General features: G+C 36.8%; 4 protein-coding genes and 1 long non-coding RNA gene across 6 annotated transcripts; 2 read left to right on the top strand and 3 right to left on the bottom strand.

Annotated features, from left to right (window-relative positions):
- Positions 1 to 2893: 2893 nt before the first annotated feature.
- Positions 2894 to 7434, bottom strand: LOC126616317 (oligopeptide transporter 1-like). The gene is made up of 8 exons (XM_050284356.1): positions 7379 to 7434; positions 6668 to 6815; positions 5826 to 6271; positions 5623 to 5720; positions 4857 to 5429; positions 4356 to 4623; positions 4092 to 4274; positions 2894 to 3697 (listed from the first exon to the last, which is right to left on the bottom strand). The coding sequence occupies exons 2-8, from the start codon at positions 6738 to 6740 to the stop codon at positions 3077 to 3079; spliced, it is 2262 nt and encodes a 753-aa protein (XP_050140313.1). The 5' UTR covers positions 6741 to 6815; positions 7379 to 7434; the 3' UTR covers positions 2894 to 3076.
- Positions 7435 to 13365: 5931 nt separating this feature from the next.
- On the top strand, positions 13366 to 17066 carry LOC126616324 (uncharacterized). Its single transcript, XM_050284368.1, has 9 exons — positions 13366 to 13721; positions 14251 to 14433; positions 14943 to 15069; positions 15167 to 15247; positions 15367 to 15566; positions 15820 to 15915; positions 15996 to 16089; positions 16308 to 16427; positions 16771 to 17066. The coding sequence occupies exons 1-9, from the start codon at positions 13542 to 13544 to the stop codon at positions 16872 to 16874; spliced, it is 1185 nt and encodes a 394-aa protein (XP_050140325.1). The 5' UTR covers positions 13366 to 13541; the 3' UTR covers positions 16875 to 17066.
- A 1138-nt stretch (positions 17067 to 18204) lies between these two features.
- LOC126616326 (pre-rRNA-processing protein TSR2-like) lies at positions 18205 to 20309 on the bottom strand. The gene is made up of 4 exons (XM_050284370.1): positions 20073 to 20309; positions 19460 to 19548; positions 18809 to 18922; positions 18205 to 18579 (listed from the first exon to the last, which is right to left on the bottom strand). The coding sequence occupies exons 1-4, from the start codon at positions 20254 to 20256 to the stop codon at positions 18355 to 18357; spliced, it is 612 nt and encodes a 203-aa protein (XP_050140327.1). The 5' UTR covers positions 20257 to 20309; the 3' UTR covers positions 18205 to 18354.
- Positions 18993 to 19452, bottom strand: LOC126616331 (uncharacterized). Its single transcript, XR_007621102.1, has 2 exons — positions 19219 to 19452; positions 18993 to 19108 (listed from the first exon to the last, which is right to left on the bottom strand). It is a non-coding gene; the product is annotated as an uncharacterized LOC126616331 (long non-coding RNA).
- Positions 20310 to 22907: 2598 nt separating the features above from the next.
- LOC126616321 (serine/threonine-protein kinase D6PKL1-like) lies at positions 22908 to 26676 on the top strand. Of its 2 annotated transcripts, XM_050284364.1 has the most exons (4): positions 22908 to 23198; positions 23549 to 23681; positions 23978 to 25071; positions 25617 to 26676. In XM_050284364.1, the coding sequence occupies exons 3-4, from the start codon at positions 24107 to 24109 to the stop codon at positions 26482 to 26484; spliced, it is 1833 nt and encodes a 610-aa protein (XP_050140321.1). In that variant the 5' UTR covers positions 22908 to 23198; positions 23549 to 23681; positions 23978 to 24106; the 3' UTR covers positions 26485 to 26676. The 2 variants fall into 2 exon arrangements, with proteins under 2 accessions (XP_050140321.1, XP_050140320.1); XM_050284363.1 differs by lacking the exon at positions 23549 to 23681.
- The last annotated feature ends 733 nt before the right edge of the window (positions 26677 to 27409 follow it).

Genomic DNA, 27409 nt, shown 5'->3' with positions numbered 1-27409 from the left:
TTGATGCATGCTTCTTAGACTAAGAGCCATCCCTGACAACAATTTTTAAACATTCATAAAACATAATACGCGTGAATTGAATCGATTGATCAAGATAGCATGTTCATCTTCTTGCACTCGACATCAAAATACATTACCAAAGTTACCATGTATTATAAATTAAATTAAAATTGTCCCTTTTAATCTCATCTACAACTTTCGGACCCCACTTGTAAAGTTGTAATAATCAAATGCTTTATTCATGAATTTTATATTTTTAGTGATAGAGGATGTCTGAGGTGAATGTTCTATTTTATGAATATGAATTTGAATAGTATACTTAGAATCTGGATCCTCATTGGATCTTCTTTATGAAAATTTCGGGAATCCGTGAATTATATATGTTCATCGTATATCGTATAGTTAGAAATCATTTTAATATTTTTATTTAAAATTAATTACAAACAATAACTGATAAAAACTGATCTTACAATATACGATGAATAAACACAATTTATAAATTCCCAAAATACTCAACAAAAGAATCCAAAGAGGAACCTGTTGGCTACACTTACATTGTTGGACGGGCCGTACAACTTAAGGGTTTTCATTATCTTCGATTATTTATTTCTAGTCATACCATTATTGGACTAGTTGGCCATATGCCAGATTCCACTACCAAGAATCTCTCCCCACCCGCCAACCCAGGACCATTTATTTCCTCTCATCTTATTTTTTGGGTCCAAATGTGCAACTGTTACTTAGAGTCAATAAAGGGCGACATCAAGATTACAATACTTCCCGCTTTGTTAAGATCGGGAAGAGGAACATTTATTGTACGTAACTTTAATTTTGTTTTACAAAGAAGTTACTTCCACGATTTGAACTCATAACCTTTCAATCACAAAGAAGTAACGTTTCTATTACGCCAAATCTCACCCTCACCAAATAATCAATAATAATAATAATAATATGTTATTGAATATTAACAATATTTATTTGATACGAGTATATTGTTATTGAATGCATTGTGGCTAAACAATAAGTTACGTATATTTTTGTATCATTGATATTAGACATGATGATAACGATGTACTTGTGCTATGAAAGTCCCGATATCTTAAACATTAGAGCCTAAATATTTACGTATACAATATTGCTTGTTTTGAAAGAGAGATAAGTTCCTAGTCGTTATCCTATGAAATGTATTTAATGTTTTGGCAATGTCTCGCTGGACCTTGCTATTTCGGTGGGTCAGTGCTTCAGTGCTGCGTAATGTCCCATGCCAGCTTTGATCACGCCTATCTCGAAGTGGGAGCTCTTTCGAGAGGGGGCCACGGCCTACCCTTAGTACAAATTCATGTCAACCTAGTTGATTCACGTGTTTTAGCAATCTGAAAGTGTGAATGTGCGACTGATCTTGGTATTTTTTTATTTTTTATGAAACTCGGAATCATGTTGTTGTGTGCGCTCTTTCTGATTACAAATGTATGCAAATCATAATTTCAGAAGCACAGGAAATAAGATTCAGAAAGCTCAAAGACGTTTCATACGCAACTAACCTAGATACCCTTATTTAGTGAAAATTGTGTCATGTCAGTGCGTAAGTTCTTCTTGACTACAAATAAAACTAGAATACGCCCACATACAGCTAACCTTAGTAATCATGTGTGCCATTTCGTGTTGCAAATGTATGTATGCCCTAATTATCGTAAGCAAAGGCAACACGAGCCAGAAAGTTTGACACGACTGATCTTAAACCTATTCTTTCATGGTTATTGTCAGTTATATTTGTATGTGCGTTCTTCTTGATTACAAATGCAAAAAAACCCTAATTATAAAAAGCACGAGAAGTAAAAGTTGAAAAACTTCAAACACCTTCACGAACGATTGAACTTAGCATTGGCAAATTTTTTTATTTAGCCCATTGCTGGTTGTTTGCTACTGGTGAGCAGTGAGCACTGAGAGCGTTATCTGTCAAAACGTTATCCTTTGTGGCAAAGACAAAGTGGCTGAAGGGATTGAGAAGATATGATGATGCTTTAAATTTTCACCCAGTGGAAGCCAGTGATGTTGCATAAGTGTTGGTGAAATAGATTACCGGCTTAAGAAACGATGTCAATGATAACAATGATTGTCCTTACTTCTTGATGATGATCCTGCTTTTCTGAACCGTCTATTGGTGCTTTGAGTTCGGTGATCTGTCCCTTTGAAAGTTGGAAGGGTTAACTTTTAATTCTTATCTATCTCTTTGCTTCCACCAAGTGGGTGAGCTTGTTTGGGGACTCTCAAAATTTAAGATGGTTCACCATTTCTTTGGATTTTAGCAAAGAGAAACATCATACGTATGGGATGTGATGCAACAATGACGGTGAGTTTTGAAAGAACAATGCTTAGGTGCACGTTCAGTGTCTCATTGTCTATGCAGTTATGATTTTTAGTGTACACATGTTATAACATGAATTATTCATTTATGTGATCATTATTTAAAGCTCACCATTTTATTAAAAATCAAACGAACTTAATGTTCGTTAACCATGAACGTTTAGTTCTTTAAAATGGTAAAATGATTTTGAAGTTTAATGACTTTTTTGTTGTTGTTGGGATGATTCTTAGATGGAGATCTAAAAACTAGACAATGGATTTCAATGACTTTTTGCAAGATTGATTATTAGATGAAGATCCAAAAAGTGGTCCGTATAGATAATTGAACCTCATTGCGGAGTGCCCTGAAGCATTGAATTTTTTTTACTATATCACATACACAATGACATTTTCTCTGTTTTGGGCTTCATGTTCAACTCAAAACCCATTTCTCATGCTAGGCCTAAGATGAAAAGACATAACTAATTAGAGAAATTAGATTTCAATATAAAAGCAAGCTCAATTGAATTAACTAGAAAAATGAAAAGAATTATTTATCAACAGAACGATTAAAATCTTATAACTGTAATTAAAGTAGTTTAATAACAAATCACACTGCATGCAATGAAACATGACATTCACAAATGCAGGATCTGAAGTTCGGAATAGAAACTAGGATGTGACATTCACAATGAAATAAAAACACATATACAGGATTCCTCGAAAGCATATCTCATTGGACGGGGCAGCCTTTGGCAACTACCCCGGGAGCCGTCGGACACTGGGCCAACGGGCAGTGGTCACTGCCTTCCAGACCCCACCATTGAGGCCCATTGATCCCCATGGATTGGAGGGAGAAATACATGAGAACTCCCATGAAGGCAAGGCCAGCATCCAAAGCAGCAGAGAGTATATAGTTATGCCTAGCCCACCAGCCCTTGTGCCTTTTGTACACATAAAAGCTGAAGAAAATACCAACTGTAAACCATGTTATGTAGTGCACTGCTTTAGCCGGTGGCATGTTGCCCGTTGCTCCGAGGATTATGGGCATGTTGATGAGCCTGATCCACTTTTGGTTGGGGAATTTCTTGGAGAGGAACCAAACCGGAACAGGTGCAAGGAGGCCGATGAGGAAGAACCAGTTCATCTCCTTGTAGACACCGTAATTGGTGAACATTCGGAGGGGGCCAATGACCCCCCATATGATCGAAGCATTGTAAAACACATCGTCTCCCGGGCATGTCCACGGACTTCCCTCTGGCAAATTTGACGTATCGCATATGTGCTCAATGGATTCGAGAAGCCACCATGCTGTACCAAAATATACACCTGAAGCCACTACTGTTCCAACTAGCTGAAGATGCACAAAACGGAAATGATCCAAATCACATTAAGTGTGACTATATCATAAATATGAACGATTAAAGAACGAATATTTAAATCGGAAGTAAAATTGGGAGGGATTAAGCAGACAATAAGCTGTGTGTAAACTAAGATTTAGTGCGCTTTTATTGTACAAGGGAAAACTTTCATCAAATGAGTGTAATTAACAAAAAAATTCTCTATCCAAGATGTCCGTCCTTAGTTAAAGGATGGATTTTGTATCATAATGTGTTGATAACACGCCAAAACGTTTTGCTATAATTGACAATCGATCCTTTAATAAAGAATGAAGAACTGTAAGTGTAATTATATCACAAATATGAAAATTAAAACAATTGCTGCTACTATCGATAAATTTTGGTTACCTGTGCAATAAACATTGACTTAGGAGGGATCTTCATGTAGTGACCTAATTTGAAGTCACCAAGAAAAGTTAGTGCTTGTGTCATGCTGATGTATCCATAGGTTTTAAAGGTCACATTAGCAAGAGGCTTCCCTGGGTAAATATACCCAATAACTAGCTCCGTGATCACATTAAGCCCCGGTTGCTGCACAACAAATACAATTAGGTGACATATTGAAACTTATATGAGTCTCTTCGGACGAAATTTGCAACATGTTGATTATACCTGGTTTGTTGTGGCTTGAATAATGCCGATGGGCAAGGTGAAAAATAGGGCAATGCCACAAGCCATTAAAACTCCCCACCACGGAAGTTGGAGCTGTTTTCCAAAACCTTCACAAGCAAAGATGGAAAGGCCAACCATTAAAACAAGGATGAGTTGAAACCACCATTGAGGGACAGAATCATAGTTCTTTTTCATCAGACGGGTATGGATGTCGCCGACTTGATCTTTCACGACACTAGCTGTCTTCTTCCACATGTGCCAAATTGACCTGTTCATGTATGAACAAGTTATTAGCTTTGAACATGAGTAATAATCGAGTGTATTGATTTTCACGCTCCTGTTTTCTCCTTCTGCACTCCTCTCATTGTTTTGGTCTCTTGATAAGCCTCCTTTAATTTATTCAATCGAATGGCTCACAAAAAGGAGTGCACAGGAAGAAACAAGAGTTCGAAAATCACTTCTCAAAGTTGAAAGTGATGCTGAAAAGAAAAAAGAACTTACTTTCCATGGAAGAGGCCAACATGTGAAATAGTAGCTGTAAGAGTGGCAAAGCTCAAGCCATAGGTGAAGGCAAAGACGGTACTGAGATAGAGTTTACTGTAATTGTTATACGCTTCGAGGTCAATGTCGAAAGTTGTTTCATTCAGAACCCGTGAAATATTAAAGGTCTTGCCCGTGGAGTCGAAAGTGTGAGAGGTGAAGATTGGAAACTTCTTAGCATCATATGCATTGGACCAATAAGAAATGGGGGTAAGAACGTAGAGGATCAAGATGAAACCAACTAACATATTGATGATGGCAAATCCAGGTGTGGCTAAAGGGCTGCCCAAGAAGCCGGCAATTGTGGACCAATCGAAGCCGAAAGAACCAATGCCAAGGCCACCCATGCCGGAACCGATCTGTTGGGCGGTGATGGAGCTCTTCCATATCAAGCAAACAATGGAGAAAGCAGAGATGGAGGGGAAAAGAAATCCGGGAATAATGTAGTAAGCAAAGCTGCATACGAAAACAGTAAGGAAGAACTGCAGCCTAGTAAGGCCTCCCCTTGGTCTCTTTTCCTTCTCATGCAATGCCCTGCCAATCAAGTTATAATTTTTTTCGATAACGATAGAAAATCAAAGAAATGCAATGCGATTGTAAGTGACAAATTTTTTTTTTGAATTTTATCACACGCTGATATGGGTCGTAACTTAACCACTTGACAGTGCATGATTGACATGGAATACCAAATAGTTTTCTCAATAAAGCTGATTTGGTAAGAGAATACCTGAAGAGAGAAACTTGAACTAGATTTGACGGCCACCACATGTAAGGGGAGTCAATAAGGTATTTTCTGAATAAGCCAGCCCATCCATACCCAAGCATCTGAAAGATTTCAAATTTCACAACAAAACAATTACTTGCTGAGCAAGAAATCAAACACACAAAAGAAAACCAAGTCATAAATCAATCAGTGGTGTCAAAACTTACCTGAGTGGTTTGTGCTAACAGGAAGGCTGCTGCAGGATTCTGTGGTCTGTGGTAGAAGGCCTTGACAATCGTGATGATGTGAACTGCATAAACGCCGCCTGCTCCCGAGTTAGCAAATATGGTGATCAACACATGTTCTTTCAGATTGAAGGGCCCCGGATTCATTGTAAACGACCAATTTGTGAATGGAACTCGGAATTTTCTGGTTGGGAGTGTCGCAGCCATCAACTTTCCTAGAGGAAGGACAACAATCTGTGCCGAGACTGAAGAAACGGAGAGCTGATTTGTTCGGAACCCAAAGAATTTGTTGACGAAAGCAAGAATTGCACACGATAAAATTCCAAGAACCCATGTCCGAAACGTCAAGGTTGGCTGTGAAGGGTCATCGGTGATTGGAACAGTTAGCCGAACTTCCTCAATGGGACAATCATTCACTTCATCATCACCTACATCAACAAATCGAAAGCAGTTCAGATTAAAATTCCAGAATTACTTGGCCCTTCACCATCTATGATGTTAGTCATGAATTTTTCGGACAACTGCACATAGATCTCTACACACAATAACATATATTAAAATAAAAATTTAGTGAAATAGACGCAAACAAAACCAATTATAAACTTGTTACAAAAAATAACTAGAGAGTAACGAAAAGATAATAAGCCGTCCATTTATTGCCACTTTATTGGTGTCCGTTGAGTTCCTTTTTTTAATAAAAGTTTGTAGCCTTTTCACTTTATGTATATTCCCAGAAAATTTAAGATTTTTCTGGATAAAAATGCTGACAAAACAAAATAATGTACAAAGATCATAAGGAATACTACTTGGCTAGAGTTACTAACCAATGACATCAATGTCCGAGTGAGGCTTGCCGGGCAAGTTTGCTTCAGAGACTCCATCGAAGCCGCCCGTCATCTTTCTCTCCGGGCTTCCTCTCTGCTCTCTCTTCCTCCTTTTTTCGGTCGCAATGTGCTTCAAACCCCTAAATGGCTTCAAGAAAATGGAAATGGCACTCTTTATACACAAATGCTTATTATTTATTTTGTTGATTTTCTCTGGTAAACAAACCTGTTAGGGGATGTTTCTTAAATTAGGAAAATGCTATGTGCATGTTTTGGCCTACCAACCATATGCTGTAGTGCAGACTAGTCAAATACACAGCCATGCATCTAAATTTGGAAAAATAAAATTTTAATCTAACAAAAAAAATGTAACGTGTTAATTATTCCTAATCTCGCATTAACTCTGCGAGTAATTAGATTCACATTAGGAATCGAATCGGTACGTTATGAATCTTGCAAGAATTCTGAATCATGTGCAATTTGCTCACCAGGAATTTAGGCTAATTAATATTCATTTCCACATAAAGTGGCAAGAAGAAAAACAGAAAAACAGAAAAGAAAAAACAAACAAAATGAACCTAGACTGGTATTGGACCTCAAAATAAAACAGAATCCGAACTGCTTAACCAAAAAAGGGGGGGAAAATGGGAAATCGATCCGGGTCTGATATTCTTTTTACCAAAAAAAGAATAAACTTATGCTAATATGGACCTTCTCTGCACACACAGAGTGGTAGATGAGAAATCCAGTTTTGGGGGGATGACAGCTAATTCAATTCAAATAAGTTGTGAAAATATGAAATTAAATTTAGGTATATATAAAAATAAATAAAATTTTTGAAAAAAATTCAAAGAAATTTCATCTTCCATGCATTTATAAATCCAAATATATGCTGATATATATACTCAGAAAATTGGATTAAAAGAAAGGAGAAATTAGGTTCTTATCCTTCCTTTTACTACTCCATTGATTAAAATCCTATTCATTTTCAATTTTTTATCAAGATCGTTGGGTATTAATAACATCATTAATTATTTTAATAATAAAATATTTTTTTATTTCTAAATATATTCATTTAATGTTAAAAATGTTACAATTAGTATATTTATATTTATGAATAAATTTTTTATCATATATTTTTAGCTTTAGTTTATACCCATTTTTAATTTGCAACCCTTTTTTAATTTATACCAATTTTCTTTTCAATTTTAATTTGTACCCATATATTAATTTATTTTTGTGCCCTTATTTTTTAAAGTTTTATTTGTATTTGTACCCATATTTTTTTTAAATTTATTTGTACCCATTTTTTATTTTGCCAAATGTACCCATGCTAATTATATGTACCCATTCATGTAATTTTTTCAAAATTTTAATCTTAAAATGTACTCATTCTTAAATATACCAATTTGTTATATGTAAAATGTACCCTTTTTTTATATATAAAATCTATTCAATTTTTTTCTAATCCATTTTTAAACTTATATGGGTACGTTCTTTTTTCTTTGATTTTAAAATGTATCCATGTCAAATTTAATCGAAGAAATTTACTAATGTTATTAAGTCTAATATCTTCTTCTTCTTTTTTTGTGATTTTCAAGAATGTACCCATGTTTTGATACAATAATTTTTTGATTAATTTTGATGAATGTACCCATGTTTATACACACACACACAATAGTATATTTATATTTTAATATTTTTAATCCCACAAATTATGGTTTTTTATTTAAAATCTCATTTATATAAACAACTATAATTTTTAATTTTTAATTTAAAAAATATAGTAATGTACATATAAATAAGAGGTATTCATCAATTTCCCCCCTGAACTTGTGACTATTGGCCAATTTCCCCCCTCAACTTTAATTTTGGCCAATTTCCCCCCTCAATTCTCATAATTAGTCAATTTCCCCCCTCAACTTTAATTTGGCCAATTTCCCCCCTCAACTCTCATAATTAGTCAATTTGCACCATACTATTAATTTTTTAATTTGATCATAATTAAGCAAGTGTGTGTAAGAAACTAAATAAGATGTATGTTAATCATTTTCCTATATCTTTATCCTATTACAAATAGATTAAAATTTAGAATTTTACAATTTATCATAGATAGTATTATTAGTCATAATAAATCAGTATGGAGTAATTTTATTTGATTTTTTACTATACAAAATTGATAACGAAAAGGATTGATGTGTACATTTTTGTATGTGAATACAATTTTCTTTATAAAAGTGAAAGCTAAGTTCAAGTAAATTGCAGAGAATCGAGCTTTAGTGCAAAAATGGCTAGTCAATTCATAATTTTTTACTCATTATTAAGAATAACCTATTTTATTGAAATAGGTCTGATCCATGAGTTTATGATTATTATGTCTTTTTGTTATTATTTCTTCTTTTACATGCTTTAAACCCGATTCATAACTTTTTCTTATAATCAACCCATATCACATACTAATTGTATTAATGTTTTTGTACATTTTACCCTATATTATGCAAGTGAGTTTATGTTAATTTTAGTACTTTGTTGGAAGTTATTAGAAAGATTGAAAAAAAAAAAGAATAGATGGAAAATTAAAAAAAAAATTAACAATTGGGTGCAAATTGACTAATTATGAGAGTTGAGGGGGGAAATTGGCCAAATTAAAGTTGAGGGGGGAAATTGCCTAATTATGAGAGTTGAGGGGGGAAATTGGCCAAAATTAAAGTTGAGGGGGGAAATTGGCCAATAGTCACAAGTTCAGGGGGAGAATTGATGAATACCTCTATAAATAAATTATCATTAATTTCAGGGACTTCGATCAAAAATTGAAAACCAACAAGGTTTCAATCAAATAATATTCATAACTAGGGACCGCATCCAAAGTCCCTAGCCAGGAACATAAACCTTATCATAATACAAGAAGAAATAATAGAGTGAAAATATAAGAAAAGAGGGGAATAAACCTAATCCCTCTTAAGAAAACAAATGAAAATACAAGAAAAGAGAGGGACGTCAAACCTAAACCCCTCTAAAAAAACTAGAAGTTCCAACACAGACATGCGGTGTTCATTCCACTCCAATTATATTGTAAGACTTTTATTTTTCAAGATTATTACAATGATTTAGAGGAATAGGGAATTTCGAACTCGGGGCGCATGAGTAAAATTGCAATAGTTTATATCGTAAGACTATTTTTTTTTTAACAAACGATATTGTCTACACTAAGGGGTGGGGGAGTAAGCTAAGCCTCACAATGAGCTATTAATAATATGGTTCAAGTTCGTCTTTGGTGAGATCAAACCTAAGACTTCTCACTTACAAGTGAAGAGTAATACCATTAGACAATATACAAAACTTTGAGATGATACTTATACGTTAATAAGGATAATGTATCACTAGGAATGTATAGCTGCTGCAGTCCTGGTACAATTAGTAAACTCAATTAGTTATGAATAGTGAATACTAAAGTTTTGATGATAAAGTCTTGTTCGAGTAGAATTACATGATGGGCTACTCAAATTCCACCTCTTTTATTATATGACAAGGGTGTGTGGCTATGCTCTCGCATTTTACCTCTTTTACTATGATGTCGTCACAATACAAAGAGAGATGTAGAACTATAGAGATTGTTCAACGGAGGTTCAAATCCACATAAGTGTTTTTTAGTTGATTATGAATTTTAGTCCAACAATTATAACATATATTTTTTTTTTATTAGTGTACTCCATAAATGATATCAAACATATCGTCCATCATTCATAATTTTTTTTCCATATCCATGATATTCTAATTTAATTTTATTATGACAATGAAACCTAAATGCAGATAGATCACACTGCTTTAAAATAAATTGATTGCAAACTCGTCATTCTTAAGATATTGTTAAACACAATTCGGACTTTTATATCTCCACACTTGAAAGAGCCAGCTGGGGTGGAAGAGCGCCAATCCTCCTTAGAAAATTGCTGATAATTAAGGCACTGACCCAACGTCTTCAATTAGCTTTCAAAGTCTTTGTCCTTGCCCATTTTACAGCTCTCTTCATTAAATCTTGTCTCAAAGCTTAACGTGTAGCATAAGTTTTGGGACATCTGTGGAAAATTGCTGATAAGAAATTGTCGAATATTTAAGCTCTTCGAGTCTAAACGAACAAATGTTGTGTTAGTAACACGGGCAAGTGGCCATGGTGCAGCCACATTTGAATTGCCAGCAGGTAGATGGAGATACATGCATGATCATAGATGGAAGTGTTGTATTTTCTTGAGGTAGATCTGTGATTGCTGAAAATTTTCTTGAGGTAGATCTGTGATTGCTGTAAATTTGAGCCTTTGAAAATGTCAAGCACATCATGGTTCTGAAAGCTCGCAATACAACATAAATAGTTAACTCGTAGGCAGTAATTCAAAGTACAAACCAGAATTACAACGAGACACCAAAATATTGGAGATGGTCCATTGCCTAACAGCTTTCTCATCATTCTAAAGTTTACCAGCACTTTTTATACCTGCAAATAACATCATACATAAATATTTACTCACCACGTGAATTATGACAACAAATCCTGGCAAAAGAAACTACTGTGCAATATATACATGAATATTTCCAATGGTTCACAAGTAACTACTGTGCAATATATACTTATTTGTATCGTCAGTTGTAACGGACTGGCATGCCTTGCAGATGATACAATCATACAATGTTGCAGCTTTATAATATGGAACCCATCTATTAGCAAGTCAGTGACCCTTTCCAGGGTTCGGTTTTACCCATGGAACCAACCATAGCTAAGGTTTAGTCACTAGCCAAAGGCTCATGGAGCAGTTCTGGTTCAGTTTCCCTTCACAGTGAAATATTTGGAAGAGAAGAAGCAGCTTTTATCAAAGGGGATCTGTAAGACATATTTTGAAATCACAACAACAAGACATTAGGATCACGAATAAATCAAATTAATATAAAATAGAGATTAACTAATTATATTAAACTTATCAGTGGAATACGGAAGACATTGCAGATTTCTAGGTTGTCTTCTACTTCCAATACTTCAATAATATCTCTCTACTATATGAATAAGGTTTAGCGTATTTGAGAGATTAAGCGTATGCAAGCAGGGAATTAACCATAGTATCTATATCATTAGGGTTTAATCTTAGTCAGCCTATTATTGATTGTGAAAGTCAAACACTATCACTTAAGTGTTTAAGTCCCACCATGATGCTCTATCTTTGTAGTGAAATCTGTTGGTACCACACATATTGGGCCTCATACTTTGACACATTGGGCCTCAACATTTTGGCCTCATTACCCAGCCCATAATTATGTAAAAGGAGGAGCCCCTTATTCTATAAAAGGGGACTCCTTCCCCCTCACAAATCAGACTCTGGGATACCCCCAAAACATACAAGTCTCAAACAACTCAGAGACAACACTCTCTTCCTCAGGAGGACGCCCCTTGAGCTTGTAATCCATACATACAGTTACAGAGAAATACAATCAACATCAGTGTGGACATAGCCTAAACATTGGGGTGAACCATGATACATCTTTGTGTTCTTGGGCATTTGCATGATTCACGGTCGGATTTACGTTGTTCCAAGAGCTTCCGGTTTTGTGCATCAACAAAATCCATCAGATTTTTTAGGTCAATTGCAAAGGATAAGACTCCATAATTCTTATTTCATTAGGACTATCAGATTACTTAAGTTGTTAACAACTCAATAAACAAGTGGCCTACAACATAAGTAATCCAATACATCATTCATTGTCATTCACAACATTACAGGATCTTCATTGGCCTGCAACACAGTAACAAATGAAGATTATTTTACATAGATTTTCCCCATACTAGTTTTGAAGACTGTCCTTGTTGAATTTTCACAACGGTGATGAATTTTTCTATCCATTTTTTATGAGCTATCTTCTACTCATCAAGCATATGAGGGAGTTCCATCCAAGTGTCAATGGATATTATTTTGTGTAATTTATGTTTCATAAGTGGGATAAGTTTGTGCGAAAATTGTGTATTTAAACTAAAATGAAATTCGTAGGTTAGGCCGGATGGCCAGGTTAATGTGCGCTATTGTATTCGGGAATTACTTATTGCTACCAACACTCACTTGAATGCGACAATTGATAGCCAGATGCCATATATTTCTTTGCATTTAGAAAAATTACACAAACCATATCTCAATTAGAGAAATTGATTCCAGACTGCTAGACAACGTTACCTGTTCAACACACCTTTCAAAAGAATGAGACCCTTTGTATTTAGTCTCACCCAACCCCTCACATTTTTTTTAAAGAGGGACAACTGGTGGCAAACAACAGTTATCCAACCCCTCACATTGGTTTCACACGTTTAAATTGTTGCCCTATATATGAGCCTAAGGTACGTCACTGTAGACTCCCGCATGTATCAAGCGTTGCTATTTTTATTTTTATTTTTAAACAAACGATATTATCTACACTAAAGGAAATGGGGTGGGCTAAGCCTTACAATGGGCTAGCAATAATGTAGTTTAAATTCGTATTTGGACTGTAATACCTCTATACTGTAATACTAAGTGACTTAAGCGTTGCTACTTGTTTTAACTCAATACTACAAGATTAGTTTGAGACGCTGTTCTCATTTCATGTAAGTCCTCACCGCCTTGTTTGCCAACGAGGCCTTATTATACATGCCTCAAACACAAGGCCAGCCCTTGGTAATTATGAAAGGCCCATTCACATCGTCTCTCTCTCTCTGCAAAACCCTGAACCCCAAATTTTCCCTACTGTCACTCTCACTTACTAAACCCCCAAAAACCCTAACTTTAAATTCGATCGCTGAGAACGAAGAGAGAGAGAGAGAGAGAGATTGAGGGTGGCCGGTGAAGCAGTGAAGGAAGAAACGATGTCGTCCGATACCGAAGATACGACGTCGGGTTCAGAGTCTGAAGCATCGGACTCTGCGAAGGCCAACTCCACGCTGGACTTCATAGAGAAGCTCTCAGATGTGCCAATGGGGCGGCTGCCCCCAAACATTGAATTCCAGAGGACACGTGTCGAGTGCAAGGCCGATGCTCCCATTCATGTACAGAATTTTTCACCCAATTTTTTTCATTTTTCAATTTTTGTTTTATGAAATCTACATTTCCCCATGTTTTTGTTTCTGACATATTGATTTTGGAATTTTTTGCTTCTAGTTTGAGAAATTTTGACCCTTTTGAGTAGAAATTTGGGTTCTTTTGGTTGTTGGTTTTTGTTGATGGTCATGTTTGGTTGCTAAGAAAATGTGGGAAAGTGAATTTCTTTATACTTACTGGAGTTTTTTTTTTTCTAATTGGGTTACCTGAACACATAAGCTTGATCCGCGTTCATGCATAGAGGTAAATTTTTCAATGGAGAAAATAATTTTTCTTTGGACCAAGATTGTTTATTTGAAAAGATTATGTGGAAGTGGTTAAACCGAAGCAAGCAATCTGCCAAAGTGGCATAAACCTGCATTCGGCGATATTAGTTATGAGTCGTCTGTTTCATTTTTCCCATACAGCGAGGAAAGGCATCGATGAATTTTTCTTGTTTTTCTTATTTCTTACAGTTTGAAGTTTTGGTGTTTACAGACTGATACTTTTCAGTATAATGGTGCTTATGCATCAATGGGAGTCGATAATAACGTAGTGGATAGCTTCTGTGACAACTTTAAAGTTGAAGTTATTAATCTTACGGAGGATGAGATGGAGTTTGATATGATCGGCATTGATCCAGCACTTGCCAATGCATTCCGGAGAATCCTTATAGCTGAGGTTTGATTAAATTCATGAGTACTTGAGTATGCATGATTAAATTATGCTTCGTCCGTGGTTAATATTGTTTTGAGTTCATATACTAGTTCTGTGTTCATATTCCGTTTTCATGGGCTTATGTATCATCTTCTAGCTGTATCACTCAGTGACATAGTGATTCTTGTTTAAGCATCATGCATGGCATATATATATATATATAATAAAAAAGTTAAAAAGTTAAAAAAAAAACTTGTATTCAGTATACAGCTTGAGTGACTTCATGGTTAGTTTCTCATGTTTACTTAAACCATCTCATATGAGTTTGTGTCTGATTCTCTTATTTCCTTGAATTAAGGCCAGGTGTTTTATGCATGGAAGTTTGTATCTACTTTTTGTAATAGAAATTTGTATGCTAGTCGATATTTTTTCTCACTGATATGATATACATGGAAGTGTTATGAGAATTGCTATTCAGTTGGCAGTATATGTTACTAACAGCGATCTAAACTTGTTGTATTATACAAGCGCAGGTTCCCACAATGGCTATTGAAAAAGTTCTTATTGCAAACAATACATCAGTAATCCAAGATGAAGTACTTGCTCACAGGTTGGGTCTCATTCCGATCAAGGTTGACCCTAGATTATTTGAATTTACAGGTAATATGGTTTGATATTTCCATTATTTTATATAAAATAAATTTGTATTTGTTTATTTCCTCTACTGAGTTCTTTCCTGTCATATTTTACTTTGTAGAAAATAATACACCAAATGAAAAGAACACCATCGTTTTTAAGCTCCATGTTCGCTGTGAACGAGGGGGGCAGCGTATTTCAGGTATAGTTCTGTGTTTTGTTTTGTTTTTCAGACTATCTGTAAGTTTTATAGACCTATATTTCTCCAAGACTATTGGTGGGAATTTTCTTGTTGTGATGACTTTGCAACATTTTATGCAGTAAAGTCAAAAGAATTGATTTGGTTGCCAAATGGGAGTGAGTATCCTTTGGAATCGCAAGATACCAAGTCAGAGTCATCCTCAAAACCAAAAACATATACATCATTTACTTGCAGTCAGGATTCCTTGCCAGAATTTTCCGACAATCCAATTTACCCCACGAGTGGAGACATTACAATTGCTAGACTAGGCCCTGGTCAGGTAAACATGTTTCTTGTTATGTATTGTTGTGATCATTGCTCAGAAATCATATACAGCACTTTTCACTCTGCAACTTAAGCACAGGCCTAAAATTTGATATGTGGAGCAATCGACTTCATATATTGTTTCATTATGCAGCATTGTAGCCAACTACTATCTTATCGATTCAGTATTTATTCTATCTAGTAGTCAGTAATGTTTACTGTTCTTGTAAATTTACTTTTTAAGTGATGTTAAATTTACCACTTTTTAGGAAATTGATCTGGAAGCACATGCTGTTAAGGGTATTGGTAAAACACATGCTAAATGGTCTCCAGTTGCCCCTGTTTGGTATAGGATGCTTCCTGAGGTAAGGAGTTGTTTTAGTGATTTTGAAAAGACTCTGAAGATTATGTCAAAGTAATCTTAAAGATTTTGATTTCTTATTAGGTTATAATATCGCAAGATATTGAAGATGAGATGGCTGAGAAACTTGTGGCAACATGCCCGGTTAAAGTATTTGATATTGAAGATATTGGCAATGGTTAGTGATTTTACCCTTTTGTGGCATTTATTCTCACTGTTCTAGATACTAGACCGGTAGCAAAATTTATTCCAAAAATGATACAATTTTGTGGGTTTGTCCCGGTATTTGGATTATAAAAACTCTTGTTATATTGGCATGCTTTGAAATACAATTTCTTTGCCTTGTTTTTGTCATTTTTTGGAGTGGCTTGATTTGATGATTTGACCGGTTAGCAGGTAAAAAAAGGGCTACTGTAGCCAGACCACGAGCTTGCACACTGTGCAGGGAGTGCATCAGAGAAGGGAAGGGTTGGGAGAATTCTATTGCTCTGCAGCGTAAGAAGGATCATTTCATTTGTAAGTAATTTCTCTGTGTTCAAAGTTGGAATTATAAATTCATTTTGCTTTCTCGTTGTTCACAATGTCCTAGAATTGTAGCTTTAGTCCTCATGGCACGTATCTATAAGAATTCAGTTTCAACTCTTTGGTTTGTAATAATCACTTACTCGAGAGCCTGTAGAAGTTGGAACTTTGGATCATTGTCAGATACGAGCTCACTAGACTTCTTTAATATATATGCTTACATCATGTAATAAGAGTGAAGTTGGGTTCATATAGGAAGAAGTTTCAATATAGCACAATTTGTTTCCATCAATGATTTTCAGAGTTCTAACTGTCTCACTCGCTCTCGTGCACACAGTCAAAATTGAATCAACCGGTGTATTACCTCCTGAAGTGCTATTTACTGAAGCTGTGAAGATTTTGGAAGACAAGTGCGATCGTGTTATTTCTGATCTTTCATGATGCTCTGGTATTTGTGTAGAAAGAAAATGAAGCTAGAAAGAACAGTAAAAATATTTGATATCCTGTATGTTTAGATCGCAAATCCACATCCCGATATGTGAAGCGAAATTCTTAATTTGCAGTAATCTGATCAGCTGTTTTCTTCTTCTTTTGTAAGTTTTGGTTTGCCCGTGCAAAGTATATTCTTAAGTAGCTCTGTCCCTCCCCATAGTATTCTATGGCTGCGGGAAATTTTTCACACTATTTTACTACTTATGCGCAATTTTGTTTATTTCTGTCTCTTGATTCTCCTTTGTTCTATTCGGTCAAGAGGCTAGAATTCAATTACATATGGCCGCCCATGACGGTATGACTTGTTCTTATATTTTTCTCTTTGAGCGGGGTTTAAGATTGCGAAAACAATGTTTGGGTTCTTACATGTAAAGATCTATTCCTCCTTAGCCGCAAACCATTGTCCGACACAAACAAAAACATTACGAAAACTGTTTGCACACAATGTCGAATTCTGATTTCACGAAGAGGAGTTATCTTACAGGAGAAGTTTGTGGGAAGGATGATTGTAGCAATTAGTGGACATGTTTGTACTCCGTAGAATTGAGATACTCTCTGAATCTCTATGTCCAGAGTTGACGGACCCAGAGATCCGGACCACTCATTTTAAATCATGTGGTTCTCATTAGTTCATTCCGTTGGCTCACCTCACACAAACAAAGTGTATCTCCGGATCCTTGGGCTATGAATAAAAGATCATAGAGGATCTCTACTCCAAGTTTGTGAAAGAGGTGAAGCATCAAATCTTTATTGGAGATATTAGTTGTTGCCTGTTGGGTATTATGTTTGGTAAGACAATGCCAGACAGTTTTCTGTTGGAGAGCACGAGAAGCCAATCTTTGTTCCATCTTCAAACTGTTGGCATTAATTAGTTGTTCCTTGTGTCTTCACTTTTTGGTTCCATCATCCAGTACCAATGACCAAATGCCTTTCCAATTATTGTTGTTTCTTTTGTGTGAAGCTCAAACTTCCCGCGCCTCCTTTTCTGACAAAGCGATATTCCAAACTATTCTTAATCACGAGAAATGGGATTCGGTGTACATTTTCCTAGTCAACTGTTCTCACAGTTAATGGGATTCAAAGTACACTGCCTTAGTCGACTGGCCTAACCCACACCTCCTTTGCTCCCATTCGGAGCATGATCAATGCAAACGGTAGAGTTTGTATGAGCGGAATGTACAATAGTTGGACCGTATATTGTAAGATTACGGGATTGTATATGCTCGAAATGTACTATAGTTGGGCCGTATGTCGTATAAATGAAGCAATTATCTATAGATTAATGGTTAATGCTGAGAAATTATATAGAAAACTTGTATATTATCCGGATTATACATATATTCACCCTAGTTCAGAGAGAATTAGATGACAAAATTGTTGAGCAAAACGACTAGCATATAGGGGAACTGCATATACTTGGGGGTTCAAGCTAATTCCTTTTACCCCTATGTTTTCTAGGTCCAACTACCTCCCATCCATCTTCTGCTTCAGCCGACGGCTTGGGCTTTGACTCATTGCTGGAGACGTCTACGGGATTTAAGTTCAAATGAGCCTCCGGTATGTCTACCATCATGTTTGAGGAGTCATCATTTCCCCTGCTATGATCTATATTATCATTGTCTTCGTCACTATCCTCGTCATCATCATTTGCAACCTGGCATGAGTGACAAAGAGAATTAAGAGATATTATTAGCAAGGCATACATTTCAACGTATCATCCTCACTCCGCCACTCACGGCTTTAGAGGAAAACTTTCAAGATAACTTCCACAAGTTATTTTCAACATACAAAAATTCAGAGAAAAGCACCTTGTCACCAGACATAAGAGAAGTTTATTTTGTTAATTAGTAAAAACTTTAAAGGGTGAGAGGTTTAAACGTTACCTCTCTAACATGCGGAAGAGCAACTCTTCGCTGATTGGCTTCCCTTAGGCTTTCAATCGACTTGAAATTACAATTTAAACACTCTTCATGCATAATCATTAACTTTTCAGCTACCTGTGGACAAAAAAACGCAAACATTATAACGATGGAAACCATTATGAAAACTAAAGGTTGTGTCCCCACATTAGAGAAACAATAATGAACACATGAAATGAAATCATCCATAAATTGTCTGTCGAATGAAACATGTGAGCATAATATCTACGATGGCTGGAGATGCAGCTGATTCTTAGCTGCCAACTTTAATGTAGTTGATGCTAAATGGTTTATCTTATGATGCCGGTCCCAAGCCCGGATAAAGGAGGTAGGGGAGGGCGTCAGGTAGTCGACAGCCGGCACTCCATGATTACGTCGAATCCTTATGATGCTAAATGGTTTTGAGTTTCTAGAAGTCGAATAGTCAAACAAGGGCTGGTGGTCTGGAACTCGCACATTACAAAACTTGGCCCGTTCAAAGTCACGCAGTCTATTGAGTAAAACATATTACTTCTGAGTTTCCCACCAGAAGCATATTAAATCTTCTCCATTTTCATCCATTAAGATACTATTAAGTGTTCTCCGAGGAGACGAAGTTGAGGAGCAAACGCATACCTCCTCGATGCTGCCATCCTCTGTCATAGTGTTGAGAGAAAGCATAGCTTCATTCAGCATATCTTCCAAATCATCTATGTAAAGAGGCTCTGAGGAGAATCAACACATGGTTGTCAGAATCCATTCTACTCGGCTAGAATCGACAAAAAATTTCATTCAAGAACTCAAGAAAAAAAATTAGCAGTTCCATATAAAGTTCGGTATGTAGAAAATTTGCTAATTTGAACATAATTACCATTTAGGTTTTACTTAATTACCAATTTCACTTAATGCATTGTATCATATTCCTACTAATAATAGCAAATTATTTATAAAACCAATCAATCCTCACCAAAATTGGATTAAAACACAGAAAATTTGTTAAGCAAATAGAAGATTTCGGCAACAAATTGAAATCTCTTGTGATAAAGATTCTTACTTTCACATATAAATTCCCAATTGAATCCTAATTCCAATCTCAGAAACACAATGCATCACAAGATATTACAAAAACCCAATAACTATATAATAATTCCATAAAAAAATAAGCAGCAAATCAAAATTGAAGCTCAACTTTTTACACAAAATGGAAACTTGAATGAGTCGAGCTAGAGAAGCTGGGGGAATCAGGTACCTGTGGAGTGATTGAACCAGGAGAAGATATCGGCGACGAGTTGCTCCGCTTTGCGGCGCGAGTCACGACCGCCCCACTCGTTCTCGACGGCCAATTGGAGCGCTGACCACCGAGACAGAACCAATCCTATACCTTCCTGGAATACGGAGCCAGCCTCCGCCGATAGCTTTCTCTCAGGCTCCATTTCCAGAATCTCCGTCTGGTAAAACCCTAACCCTAAGCCTGAAAAGTGAAAAAATGAGGTTTATAAGGAAGGGGTCTGTTTGGTTTGCTGGATTGTTGTACTCTTGACTCGGTTTTTGGGGGTTCTAGCTGAAGATGGGAGTGGGAAAGCTTAGGTACCGTTTGGTACGCAGACGGGATGGAACGGGACGGAACGAAATGGAGGTTCGTGTTATGTTTAGTATGCATAGGACGGAACGGTTCGGATTTCGTGTTAAATGACTAACTTAGCCTTGTTTGTACACCTTCTTCCCTCCGACCCACCAAACTGTTTCACTCTCTCTCTCCCCAACCTCACTCTCCAAATCGGGCGACTCCGTCCTAATCCAATGGTCCGCATCGACTCGCCCTCCCAACTCAACTGGCTCGGCATCTATTTGCCCTCTTCCTCCCACCACGACAACTTTATAGACTATAAGTTCCTCTCATCCGCCCCACATGGAAATCTAGGTCGGGCTCCATTTCCTTCCCTCTGGTCAATCTCCAATTCAACTACTCCTTCCGGATTTTCTGCTGGAACGAGTCCGAGGTCGACCCCAACCACCTCGACCAGGACCACAACCCCCTCCCCGGCACCGCCCACCTGCTCGCCACCTCAAATGACGAGCTTAGCTTCGAATCGGGTGGTGTTCCGGATCAGATCCACCTCGCTTACACAGACAGAGATGACGAGATGCGGGTCATGTTCGTGACGCCAAACAGCGCCGGAGAAGAAGAGGGTTTGCTATGGTGACGTCGTCGTCGTCGGATGGGTTTGCTGGGATTGGGTTAGCAGTTGGGTTACTGGGTTTGTGGTGGAGGAATAGGAGGGCTACGGGAGAGACAAGGGTAGAAGAGAGGGAGGTTACGGGAGAGAAAGGGAGGTAGACAATGTAATTAATGAAAAATAAGAGGGGTATTGTTGTCCAAAAGAATATAATTTTGTGTCCCACATGATGGAAAAACCCGTTCCAGGGGGGAGAGGGAACCAAAATCTAACCCATTTTCGTTTCGTGGGACGCGCGTTCCACGTAATTTTAGTGCACCAAACGTGGGACGAAACGCGTCCGTCCCACTTTGTTCCATCTCATCCCACGTACCAAACGCACCCTTAAAAAACAAAAACAAAAAACTTAGATGTAACTATCGTCTCGTTTGGAAGTATTTTTAAAATAATTATAAACGCTTTTAGAGAAAACAAACGGGAATTGTTATTATCACTCAAAAAATCTCATTTTGCATTCCAAACTTTCTCTAATTAGAAAGAAAATTACACTTATGAGGAGTGTATAATTAGTTTTTTGAGTGCTAATAACTGTTCCCAAATGATTTAGGGTTTTAAAAAATGTTTTAGCTGGATTCACTTGTATTTTTAATAAAAATTGGTTCTAGAAATATTTTCATCAAAAGTGTTTTCAGCCATTTAATAAACACTTCCAAACGAGTCTTATAACCTTCTATCGTTTTTTTTTATTCATTTTCCAGACCATTGTCAAACCATTTTTATTTTCCAATTTTTGTTTCACACATTTTACATTGTTCCTTCTCTCGCTACAAATGTAAAATCATAATGGTGATCAAACGGGTAAATTGTCCTATTTTTCTTTAAAATGAGTACCTTTTGTGATAATACAAAATTAATTAAAAAAAGAAAATACATAACCGAAATTAACTGACCTAACTTAAATCTGTTTGTTTTGATAATTTAGAGTCTAAATCTTGACCCTTGTTTCATGATCCAACTACTCTTGTTTATGTGCACAAAGAAGCACTATCCATAAAAATTTGGTCACTTGATGGCCCACCTCTCCAAATTTCCAACATGTCAACAATCAATCCCTAACCATCCAATTGGATCATGATCTCATCAACTAGCACTCTCAGGGAGCATTTGCCCCTATCATTAATCAACACCCAAATTTACAAAAACAACTTATTTAAAGTGGCAGAAAGGAGGGGACATGCCTGGTCAATTTGGTCATTTCCCATATCCTCAGAGCCTTAAATAATTAGGAAAGCTCAAAACTCCCAAAGCATGAGGGACAGGGTGGAGCCTTGGAGAGCCCCATACATTGATTCAGACACTTGTATTTGGGACAAAATACATCGAAATAATTGAACCCTAATAATTAGAAAAAAGAAATTCAATACAATAATATATTTGTACGCTAAACTCTCACAAGGTATGACTGTCGATAAACTTTCTGTCATCTCATGTTTTTTTGAACAATATTTTATAATAGTGGCATAAGAATTGATATTAAATTGTGAGGTATAGAGTCCATGAACAGTCTCACTTTTGAGAAAATCTTCTTAGCATTCCTTTTTATACCAAAAAAGATAAATCTAAACCAAACTCGTAGCGTCCTATACAAAAATATGACCTAAAACATCTCATTTAAAAATACAAAAAATTAGACGAAATGCTAAGAGACCAAAAAAGGATAGTGTTTTCACATATTCATTTTTACTTCATTCGATTAACAGTCTAAAATTGAGAAGGTCTACAAAGTGAAAATTTGTATGTAAATAGCACTACCCAACAAAAACTTAATAATTAACAACAAAAAAAAAATTAACAAACAAAAAAAAAGAAAAGAAAAAAGCCCTAACTTTTGCAGTTTGGCTTTGACCCCATTTCTCTCTCTGTCAAAAGACTCAAAGCCTCAATACATGGATGGTTATGGTAGCCCGCAGACCCAACTCTCTCTGAGTCTTTCTAATCTAGCTCACCGAAACCTTCTCTCTCTCTCTCTTTCTCTCTCTCTCTCTCCCCCCCACAACAGTTGTGAGTGCTATTTTCCGTGTTCCTGTCCTTTCCACTCTGGTAAAGCAAAACCAAGGCAAAGAACCCTTTCAAAGTTCTGATTTTTTGTGGAAGGCTCTCTCTCTCTCTCCTCCCCCCTCTCTCTCTCTCAAGCCCAGGTATCTATCTTTTCTGGGTTTCCTTTTCTGTTCACTTTTAACTGGTCCTGTGATTTGTTTGGTGATTTTTGCTTCTCTATTGCACTCTATCTTGTTTTTATAGCATCTGGGTATTTTGGATCCAAAGTGTTGGGTCCCTGTATGAGATCTGTATGTTTGAGATCTGATTTTTGCTTCTTTATTGCACTCTATCTTGTTGGAGATCTGTATGAATCTCTTTACTTTGCTTCTTATCTTTTGCTATAGATTATGGGTTTTGTGTGTATTGATAGATGCACAATTACATAAATTCAATTGAGTTTTTTCTTTAGCTCCCATGGCTCTTTGATCCGTGGCATTTTTTTCTGTAGAAAGTTTTGGGCTTTCATGGGAAGAAGGATTGGCATTTTTGAGGTAGAAAGTTTTTGAGATTGTTCTATAGCTTGATGCTTCTGGGTTGCATGCAAGTCTGTGCGTTTATGCCCATTTCTTGATGTTCTCTAGGTGGGTTTTTGCAGTTTCTGCTAATTGTATATTAAATGTTAAATTCTGATCTGCGGGAACAAAAATTTTACTGCTTTTCGTGTTGTTCATTTGGAAATAATTTAAGGGTGATTGCCGTTGTGGGTTGTGTAGTTGAATCTGCATCGTGTTGATGGAGTAATGATTTTGATGTCTTTATTTTCGGGTTGAAATGTTGTCGCGTGATGTGCATAGTTCTATAGACTGGATTGGATAGTGTTCCCTGCACTGTATTATATCTATTGTTTCATAGTGGTGAACTCTTTGTTTGTGTGTAGAAATTGACTTGCAATTGATGGACTTGAAGATGAATTTAATCGAGAGTGTCAATGGAGGGAATCAGTTGGTGAGGTTGGGGAATGAGTAATGGATTTGTCCAATTCGATCTTTTATATCGAGTGTAATTTATGTCGATGGCCTCTAAATCCGGTGCCAGAAGTTCTTCCCCGGAAACTCAGAGGAAATTAATTGGTAGTCAAACAACAGAAGGAAATTTTCGCAGACCTTCACCTCTACCAATTACAAAGATGAGCAAATCGGAGCCAGTCACTCCCAAAAAAATTCCTAGGCATGTTCAACAAGATGCACTGAATCAGGTTTCCACAGAAATCACTGAAGAAAAGAACTATAAGATTCCTCATCAGAAGGAGTCTGCCAAAACTTTAGCGGATCAGTTAGGTTCAGCTTTATCACTGGGTGATGCAAAACAGGTTCCACATGTGGATCCTGTAGTGAGTGGGACTAGGAATTTTCCAGAAGCCGGTGATCAAAAAAAGAAAACATCAGAAAATGGAGTTAGCCCAGCTTCAGCGAAAGTAAGTGATGATGGGACCAGCAGTATTGCCAAGACTAGTGGAAGCGCCAAGTTGAGTGGTCGAGCTGATTTTGTTGAGAGTGGGAAGAGCAGTATTTGTAGAGGCAGCACAAGCAGCGACATAAGTGACGAAAGTACTTGTAGCAGCTTTAGTAGCGCTATCAACAAACCCCACAAGGCAAATGACATACATTGGGAAGCCATACAGGCTGTCCGTTCAAAGGATGGTGTATTTGGTTTGGGCCATTTCAGACTTCTGAAGAAGTTGGGCTGTGGAGATATTGGAAGTGTCTATCTTTCAGAGTTGAGCGGAACAAAATGTTATTTTGCAATGAAAGTTATGGACAAAGCATCTTTGGCTAACCGCAAAAAACTTCTTCGTGCTCAGACAGAGAGAGAAATACTTCAATGTTTAGACCATCCTTTCCTTCCAACCCTATATACCCATTTCGAGACAGAGAAGTATTCATGTCTGGTGATGGAGTTCTGCCCTGGAGGTGACTTGCACACACTTAGGCAGAGACAACCCGGAAAGCATTTCACTGAGCAAGCAGTGAAGTAAGTATTCCCTCGATACTCAAGTATCTTATATGGTTCAGATTTGGCAAATGAACAGTTCTCTATTGTCAGTTTGAGCAGGCGTGGTTTATATAGTCATATATTTTGTTTTGAATTTCTTCTGCCACCCTACCTCATTGGTTTATTGCTATGTCATTGTTAGGTGCATACCATTAAGATTCATACCGTGGCATAAAAGTTTTTATATCTCTTGTTATTGAATGATCTAAAATTCAATAAAATGCTAAATAAAGCATAGACACACATTAAATCCCTATAACGTAGATTTTAGTTGTTTCTGGGGTCTACCTACGCTCAGGCTGATCAAGGGGTGCTCCCTATTGTTGTGCTGCAGACCTTCGGTAACGTAAACCACCAGCTTTTTCCATTAATTGTTGTACAATGAATACAAGCTGCCAAGCATGTTTCTTCTCAGTTACAACTTTCAATCCTGTATCATTTCCTAGCAAAGAAACAATCTCACTCTTTCTTGTGTAATTTGACTTTGACGATCATTTGTGTTATATTTGCCCACCAATATGCAGGTTCTATGTAGCTGAGGTTCTCCTTGCGCTTGAATATCTTCACATGCTTGGGATTGTTTATCGTGACCTCAAGCCAGAAAATGTCCTTGTGAGAGATGATGGGCACATAATGCTTTCTGACTTTGACCTTTCCCTGCGCTGCATTGTCAGCCCAACCCTTGTCAAATCTTCAGCCCCCGATTCTGAACCTTTTCGAAGGAACTCAGCTTATTGTGTGCAACCTGCTTGCATCGAGCCCTCTTGTATTCAGCCATCTTGTGTGGTGCCTACAACATGTTTCTCCCCTCGTTTCTTTTCAAGTAAATCCAAGAAAGACCGTAAACCCAAGAATGAAGTAGGAAACCAAGTACGGCCATTGCCAGAACTCATGGCTGAGCCAACCAATGCTCGCTCGATGTCATTTGTTGGGACCCATGAGTATTTGGCACCAGAAATTATTAAAGGTGAAGGGCACGGCAGTGCTGTTGATTGGTGGACCTTCGGGATCTTTCTGTATGAGCTGTTGTTCGGTAAAACACCTTTCAAGGGATCAGGGAATCGAGCCACCCTGTTCAACGTGGTAGGTCAGCCATTGAGATTCCCGGAAACACCAGTGGTTAGCTTTTCAGCAAGGGATCTGATCAGGGGCCTACTGGTGAAAGAACCACAGCATAGGCTGGCATATAAGCGAGGAGCAACGGAGATTAAACAGCATCCGTTCTTTGAGGGTGTTAATTGGGCGTTGATTCGATGTGCAAGTCCTCCAGATATTCCGAAACCAGTCGAGTTTGAGCGGATTTCAGCCCCCGCAGTGTCAACCGGTGATAAGGCTACTGCTGCTGCTGCTCATCCTGATCAAAACAATTATCTGGAATTTGATTTCTTTTAATTATTTTCGGAACTGAAATGCCATTTTCCTTCCTTTTTTTTTTTTTATTGAGAAAGATGTAGACTTTTCTGAGATGTTGATTATTTATGTGGAATTTAGGGTTTTTTTTTTCAGTGTTGATAGTGATCATATGTTTGGTGTTATGAAACACAGATTTGTATTCCAGCTCAAATGATGAATGCTGTTTCCAAATGTGGATCCACTTTCTTTCTTTCTTTGATATGATGAGAATAGTAATAGGACTTATTTTTAGCTACGTTCCTTGAAATTCGATTTTGATTCTATTTTGTTCCATGTAATTCAAAAGTCATTAAGTTACTTTTTGAAACGCAAAATTCATTTCTTTGACTTGTAAACCTTTTTTTTCTTGAAATTCAAAAGTTGCTTCCTGGAACTTACGTGGGACTCAACACATAATAAAACTACACCACATGTGTCAATGAATTTGATTATAAATCTTTATCATACGTTAACATTCAACAATCAGAAAAAAAAAATATGTTTAAAAGAAGAATTAAGAATTGGTACTTTTTCGGGTTGTTGTGCTTGAGTTACAAAGATGAAAAAAGAAATTAAATAAATTGATTAGTCTGGTGCATCCACTTGACATAATTAAAGATAATGTAGAGCAAATTTTGAGTTTTGTACAGTAAAATGACGATTTTTGAGTTTGAGGGGACAAAATGATATCAAAATCAATTTCCAAAGGCAAGTGGAGCGAATTTTGAGTTTTTATAAATAAAGTTGCGATTTTTGAGCTACAGAAAACAAAATAAAATTAAAATTAAGTTCTAAGAGGCGTAGCTAAAAATAGCCTAGTAATATTGCAGTTAGAATGCTCTGAATGTTGTTTAGCATTTGCTAAAACAACTTAACTACTCTTGTTCGTGATAATCTGCCCGAAGTAAGATTGTAGGCTTATACA

This window comes from Malus sylvestris, chromosome 3, assembly GCF_916048215.2.
Source record: "Malus sylvestris chromosome 3, drMalSylv7.2, whole genome shotgun sequence".
In the NCBI taxonomy this organism is placed as follows: Eukaryota; Viridiplantae; Streptophyta; class Magnoliopsida; order Rosales; family Rosaceae; genus Malus; species Malus sylvestris.
The sequence above is the reverse complement of the archived record's forward strand: the minus strand, read 5'-3'. Positions and strand labels throughout refer to the sequence as shown.

Coding starts and splice junctions, on each gene's coding strand:
- LOC126616317 (XM_050284356.1), bottom strand. CDS start 6,740: ATGACGGGCGGCTTCGATGGAGTCTCTGAAGCAAACTTGCCCGGCAAG. Junction 6,272..6,667: donor CTCGGACATTGATGTCATTG/GTTAGTAACTCT, acceptor TTGTTGATGTAG/GTGATGATGAAGTGAATGAT. Junction 3,698..4,091: donor AGTCAATGTTTATTGCACAG/GTAACCAAAATT, acceptor GTGCATCTTCAG/CTAGTTGGAACAGTAGTGGC.
- LOC126616326 (XM_050284370.1), bottom strand. CDS start 20,256: ATGGAGCCTGAGAGAAAGCTATCGGCGGAGGCTGGCTCCGTATTCCAG. Junction 19,549..20,072: donor CTGGTTCAATCACTCCACAG/GTACCTGATTCC, acceptor GATTCTCCTCAG/AGCCTCTTTACATAGATGAT. Junction 18,580..18,808: donor CTCTTCCGCATGTTAGAGAG/GTAACGTTTAAA, acceptor CACTCATGCCAG/GTTGCAAATGATGATGACGA.
- LOC126616324 (XM_050284368.1), top strand. CDS start 13,542: ATGTCGTCCGATACCGAAGATACGACGTCGGGTTCAGAGTCTGAAGCA. Junction 15,070..15,166: donor TAGATTATTTGAATTTACAG/GTAATATGGTTT, acceptor TTTACTTTGTAG/AAAATAATACACCAAATGAA. Junction 15,248..15,366: donor AGGGGGGCAGCGTATTTCAG/GTATAGTTCTGT, acceptor CATTTTATGCAG/TAAAGTCAAAAGAATTGATT.
- LOC126616321 (XM_050284363.1), top strand. CDS start 24,107: ATGTCGATGGCCTCTAAATCCGGTGCCAGAAGTTCTTCCCCGGAAACT. Junction 25,072..25,616: donor TTCACTGAGCAAGCAGTGAA/GTAAGTATTCCC, acceptor ACCAATATGCAG/GTTCTATGTAGCTGAGGTTC.